The sequence below is a fragment of the Bison bison genome, unplaced genomic scaffold (assembly GCF_000754665.1).
Source record: "Bison bison bison isolate TAMUID 2011002044 unplaced genomic scaffold, Bison_UMD1.0 scf7180017859304, whole genome shotgun sequence".
Taxonomy (NCBI): domain Eukaryota; kingdom Metazoa; phylum Chordata; class Mammalia; order Artiodactyla; family Bovidae; genus Bison; species Bison bison.
In genome coordinates, this window is record NW_011489876.1 from 1,369,381 (window position 1) to 1,375,403 (window position 6,023).

General features: G+C 38.7%; 1 protein-coding gene across 4 annotated transcripts in view; it reads right to left on the reverse strand.

Moving 5' to 3' along the window:
• Positions 1-41: 41 nt before the first annotated feature.
• TM6SF1 (transmembrane 6 superfamily member 1) overlaps positions 42-6,023 on the reverse strand; it is a 33,915-nt gene continuing 27,933 nt past the window's right edge. For 2 of the 4 annotated variants that reach the window (XM_010830948.1, XM_010830966.1), the window contains exon 10: positions 1,256-2,358. In XM_010830948.1, coding sequence (XP_010829250.1) covers positions 2,167-2,358 — 192 coding nt within the window. In that variant the 3' untranslated portion in view covers positions 1,256-2,166. Of the gene's footprint in view, positions 1,090-1,255; positions 2,359-6,023 lie in introns of those variants that run through there. The other 2 variants (XM_010830960.1, XM_010830953.1) reach the window with 2 other exon arrangements.

The following is a 6,023-nucleotide window of genomic DNA, read 5'->3' on the forward strand; positions in this document are numbered from 1 at the left end:
TGGAAGTGGGGAAGTCAGGTGAAGCCAAGTCCATGTGTCCAGAGCCTCTTCTGTTAACTTTGCTTTTAGTCATTTTCTACTCTTAGATATTCAGCATGTTCCCATTTTCCACTGTTGTTATGGAATAAGGTCTGGCTGGCTGCTTGTTGCTTAAAAAAGTCAATGCTTGTAAAAGTTGGTAGGAAGGAAAGTTGTTTTTGATCAGAATGCTGACAATCTAGGGAGATGGTAGACTCATTGTCCCCCTCAAAACCATCTCCGAAGATTCTGATGGACCATGAAAGTTCTTAAGTGGAAGAAGGGAAGTAATCTCAGTTAATCAGTGAGATGGGGGTCAGAGTCTTCGCCGTCCCCCAATCTGTGCAGGCTTGTGGACTCCTCCTGATCTTTCTTTAGGTGCTCTCTGATTCACACGGTTTATTTAGGAGATTACTGAAGGGGAAGCTAGGGAAGAGATATGGTCATCTGTTAATCACCTGTTCCTCATTTCTACATATGGAAAGAGTCAACAAATTAGGCAGGGTATTGCGTGATCAAAAGATTTGAAGTGGTTGAAAAGTTTACTGTAAAAAAAAAAATCAAAAACAAAAAAATGTATTGTTTTTACAGAATAAATTTATTGGAATGTGTACTGGGAGTAAGAGTTGAGGTTGTAAACAACTAAGTTAGTGTAATTTGGCTTCATATATGTAATGTGAGGTATTAATGTAATTCATATATTAAAGCAAAAATTGTTAACAGCAAGCTGATAAGAGAATCAAGTGCAGGTGAGGCTTTTTCTTTTCTTTTTTTAAACACTCTGGGTTTTAGGACTTGTGTTTTTGTTTTTTTTTTTTTTTAAACACTGGGGGGTAGGGAGAGGAACTGGCTACATGACTGCTTGCATATCTGTGTTACTTACCAGTTCAGTGGACCCCTAAATTCACACTGGACATTATCCATGCACTGATCTGGACACCATTTTCTTTTAGGTTTTCTTATTTTGGTGACGAGCTAGTAAATAGCATGAAGGAAAAAATGTGAGTAGCTCTGAAAGCGTAGGGCCATTAGTGATGATGCTGGTGATGATGGGAGTGGTGATGATGGCACCTGAGGGCATAAGAGTACAGATCCACTTACCACTCCTGGGCACTGAGGAGGCGGCTATGTTTTGGGTTTGTTTCTCTAATTTAGCAAATACTGATTTTCCTCTATTATACTCGACTCACGCTTCCACATGATGAACAGTTCATTTAAAAGACAGTAGGAATGCCAATCCAGTTCTTTGTCCTTACAAGGTACTTTTTAATTTTGAATATTTTAATTTAAAATCAAGGAAATTTAATTAATTCATCAAAAGTCCTCTTCATCGCTCACACTAAAACATAAGGAGAATGTAGATGACATTTCAAATTGGAACGTATAACTGACAGATTTTTAAAACAAAAAAGCTAAAGACCACAGAACTTTTTTGAAAAAGAAAATACACAAAATGTTTCAAATTTAATAAGATTTGTCTTCATAAAAGGCCAAAAATAATTTATTAAAAATATACACAGAAACACAATAGAAATATTTCCAGTCACCAGTAAAATAAAGGTAATAATAAAGTTATAGATCCCTTCTTAACTGTTTAGACGCAATAAAAAATTTCAGTGAAAGCAGTTTTTGAAACCCCAGTGAATAGTTCACTTTCCTTGGGAAAACACTTTTCAAACAACATTTTTAAATGTTCTGATAATTTGTCCTTTATATTGAGGTTGATCATAAAGCATATACATCTTATATGCAAAAATATTCCTCCAATCTGTATTTGCTAGTTTGAAATTTTTAATATGCATAGGCCATTTTCACTTTCGAATAGTTTCCTTTTCATGTTCATTATTATAGAAGCTAAATTGTAATTTTTCACACTTATACTTAATATATACAAACAGAATATTGAGATAGGTGGTTGTTTATTCACAAATACCCTGAAATGTATTTCTTTAAACAGACTTTCTGAATAACTTCAACTTTCCTTCAAAAAAAGATTTACCCACATAATTCCTACGATACAGAGTATAGAGCAAGAACTGATGTATTCGCAAATGTTCCTGTGCAAGAAGAGAGTGGAATGGGGCCAGATATGGGTACCAAGATAGCAAAAGTCAGTCATCTGGAGAGAAAGAACATAAAACAATGTTTTCATTCAACTTTTTCATCTGCCTTTGTTTTTATGAAGAATTCGGGTCTGTAGATACAGCGATAGGCCAGGAGCTGGGGAAGAACTCCATATGCTATGTTTAAGGCTAAAAAAATGATTTTCGCTTCTTCAGGGACTCTGTAGACATAAGCAGTTCTAGCATGAAGAGAAGCACCGATGTGAGAAAACTGAGCCTGTCATGTTAAAAAAAAAGGGGGGGGGGTGGTGAGGTAAGCATAAATTCTGTGTTCAAATGCATTCCTAATGGTCCATTCAGACCACGCTCCTGTGCCCTCAAAACCAGATTTTCAAACAATCCAGAATCCTCAATATCTCATTGAACTTGGGGTCAGTCTTGATATAACCATTCAAATAAAGTAAGCCTTCTTTAGCATGTCTTTATCAGGCTAACTGATTTTTAACTCATCTAGTGCCCACCCGGCCCAACCCCATACCCAACAGTAGTGGCTCAATTTACAAAAGAAAAATCTGAATAAAATCTGCCTTGTTCTGATTTGCATTCTGGAGATATCCTATATAGGAACTCAGCTGCGGCTCACACAATGTGTTCTAGTAAAAATGAAGCAAGTACAGAGATTAGACAGCTGAAATATTTTTAGCATAGCTATTTAAAGAGAAGCTCTGAAAACCTCAGCTTCATTTATATCAATTCTTTCACCTACTCCTTGGAGCAAGAGCTCAAAGCCCTTCATTATGCATTTTGCTTGTTTTTTTACTTGTATATTTGTTTTTCATGCAACTTAAAAAATACTAAGGGTTGTTTTGTAAGATAAAGTGGGGGTATGGATTTGTTCGCTCTTTTATAAAATGGCAAATGTACACACAGGCAACTTTTTCACATCAAATTATTGAGACGTCCAGCTTGTCGGCATAAGCTGAATTTACAAAACAGAAAGGCAAGCACTTCCCACTTGTATTTAGATACCTGCTCAGAACATACATTCCAGAACGTGCCAGTTGGCCTTTTTTAATACTTTTCATAAGCACAGGTGAAAATTGTATTAGAAAAAGGCTTCTGTGAAAGTATTTCCTCAGGATCCTTGTATCATTACAAAATGCAGCCCTGGAGTCTATTTCATATCATAACTGAAACTCAAGATATACATGAATAAAGGATTGGGAATTTGAATGTAGTGAGTGGTGACTTATTAGTTTATCAGGATCAGAGCAAAGAGACAAAAGATGACAGAAATCATGAGAATGAAAATGAAATAACTTGCTTTAAATATGTATAAGTTATCTTACATTTCCTTCCATATAAAATCAGTTTATCCTGCTAAGTGGTTAACAGAACAAAAATGTTACTTCGCACTTGACTTTATGACAAGAAAAGGACAAGTTTTTATAAAGCAGTGTGTATACGGATGGTATCAGCAACGGGCATTTTAACAGGTTACATTTTTACAAAATTCCTGATACATCCTGGGGGTGTCTGGTAGTCTTGTTCTTCTCTGGAGATAGGCATTAAATTAGCGTGAGTGGTGTGTTGCCAAGGACAAAGGGCAGTGCCAAGGCAGGAATCATCTGCCCGGTGATCTGTGAGCCACTGAGAGGGCTTTATCCTCAAACACACCACCCCCAGGGCCAATGCCCAAACACAACCCACCGAATGCTTACGAAAGAGTTAAGGGCCTTTGAGAGGCTGCCCTGAGGACCTGCTCTTGTGGACATTCTAAGAACCCCCGACAGGATCTTGGCCCCCCCGTCACTATTTTTTTCCCCAGGGCCAATTTTGAATAAAAATATTTTTCTGAATATATAACCAGACTTTTCTTCTGGACTAGGTTCCAGATTTGACCCCTGATTTTCAGAAATGTGCATTTGGTATCTATCTTTTCAGACTTACATATGTCTCAGAAATAAAATTTGGGGAAATGCAAACCACAGTTTAAGAGAATAATATGAATAGTCATGCCTACTTGAATAAGGAACCTGCTTAAAAAGTCTAATATCATAGGCTCTTTTCCTGCACTGACCAGTGCAGTTAATACCTCATTTTCACAAACAGCAAACTCATGGGAACATTAAAAAATGATCATGTCCTTTAGACTGTAAGCCCATCGGGCAGGTACTGTGTCTGAATTTTTGTGTGGCACCTCTCACATTGTTAGAGCTCAATAAATGTTCAATAGTAATGGTCTTGTGACTGTCAAAATACAAAAAGCTTCTATAAGGCATTACTCTATTTTTATACCTATTTTAGTAAGCCTTTTGCTTCAGAATCATTGAATAAGGGGCAGAGGTGATGGAACCCAGGTCTCCTGTAGGCAGATCCTTTACCGTCTAAGCCACCAGGAAAGCCCAAGATGATTGCATTTCTAGTTAAAACAGGTATGTAATTGAGAGAGAAGGCCTGAGGCCGGTCTTCTGCAGTTTCTGGTACTGCTCATAGTTCTGACGGGGTATTTAGAGTGGCCTCACCTATACCTGAGTGAGCAACCCAACCACAGCTTCCTCCCAAAGTATATGGTGTCTGGTTTCCGGGATGCTGAAGTTTCAAAAGACCCTCAGTCTCACTTGAGAAGGGTTCCCTTCTAAGTACACAGCTGAGAAGGGGCTGCACTGAGCTTCCTGGTGATGTTCCCACCAGCACACAAAACCTCCTTAGAACAGGGCCTGGAGAGCTCAACCGAGCATCCTGCTAGCATCTGGTGACCCAGTGACCTTATTGCTACTGAACTGACTCATGGCCAGGATCACAGGTACAAGTTACGGGTCCCAGAAATTCCTCCAGAATTCAGTGATGTGAGTTTGAGCACCTCATCATTTTCCCTAAACTTCATTCTAATCATTTTTTACCTTAAGAAGATTATGATTTTTAAAGAATGAATGGTTGGGATGGAAAATGAGGCAATAAAGGCAAAAAAAAAGGGGGGGTGCTTAATTTTAATAGCTCTTGTTTTCTTACAGAGACAGCCTGGAAAGAATTTGAATAAAAATCCCAATCTTAGTTCCAGAAAAGAGAACTGAGTTTTGTGTGTCTGTGTAAATGTAGGCAAAAACCAATGTGAACGTGGGGACAACAGCCAGGCTATTTGGCTGATACGGTAGCTAATCGAGAACCATGTTACTGTTTCTTAGGGTTTTCTGAACACCATAGTCTTGGGTTAAGAACACTGAATCTGGAAACAGACTGAAAGCTTCAAATCCCAATTCCACCCAAAACCAACAGTGTGACCTTGTGTTAGGTATGTAACTACTTCTGGCTCCTTGCCTGAAAAGCAAGGTAATAATGGAGCCCGCCTCATAGGATTGTTACACAGGTTCAATGGCTTGATCTCTTGTCAGGTGCTTAGGACAGTGCCAAGCACATGGAGTTCTTCCACAGACAGACACAAAACCCAGCTGAAACGCTTGTTCATGAGCTGGCACCCTACTTGGTTGAAAACCCAGGCGCATTGTTTTTAGATTCCCTTGCTGGTCTTTTGACAATGCCAAGACTGTGTGTCTCCACCAAAGGATAAGAAGCTTATAAAGACAATAAACCCAAACTCTAGTTTTAAAACTAAATGAAGATGTTTAGAGGTGAATTAACATCAGAAGCTAATGATTAAAATGAGATTTGTAATTAGTATGCCAATTACTCGTGTTCTTTCTAAACCTTTAGTCTCAGATGTTTCTTAAAGGTTTCCATAAAGAAAAAAAACTTCACGAATTTGCCTCCCAGTCTAGTCGACTCTGGACAACCAAGTTACCCACAGATAAGCCTCCAGACCCTTTTGTGAGACAGTACATGGCACCTGAATAGATGGGGGGCGAGGGAGTCTGAACCCAGTAGGAAGGGTCATGCGTTGCCTCTATGGCTGCGGCCTGCTTGCTGAATGGCACGGCAGGCTCC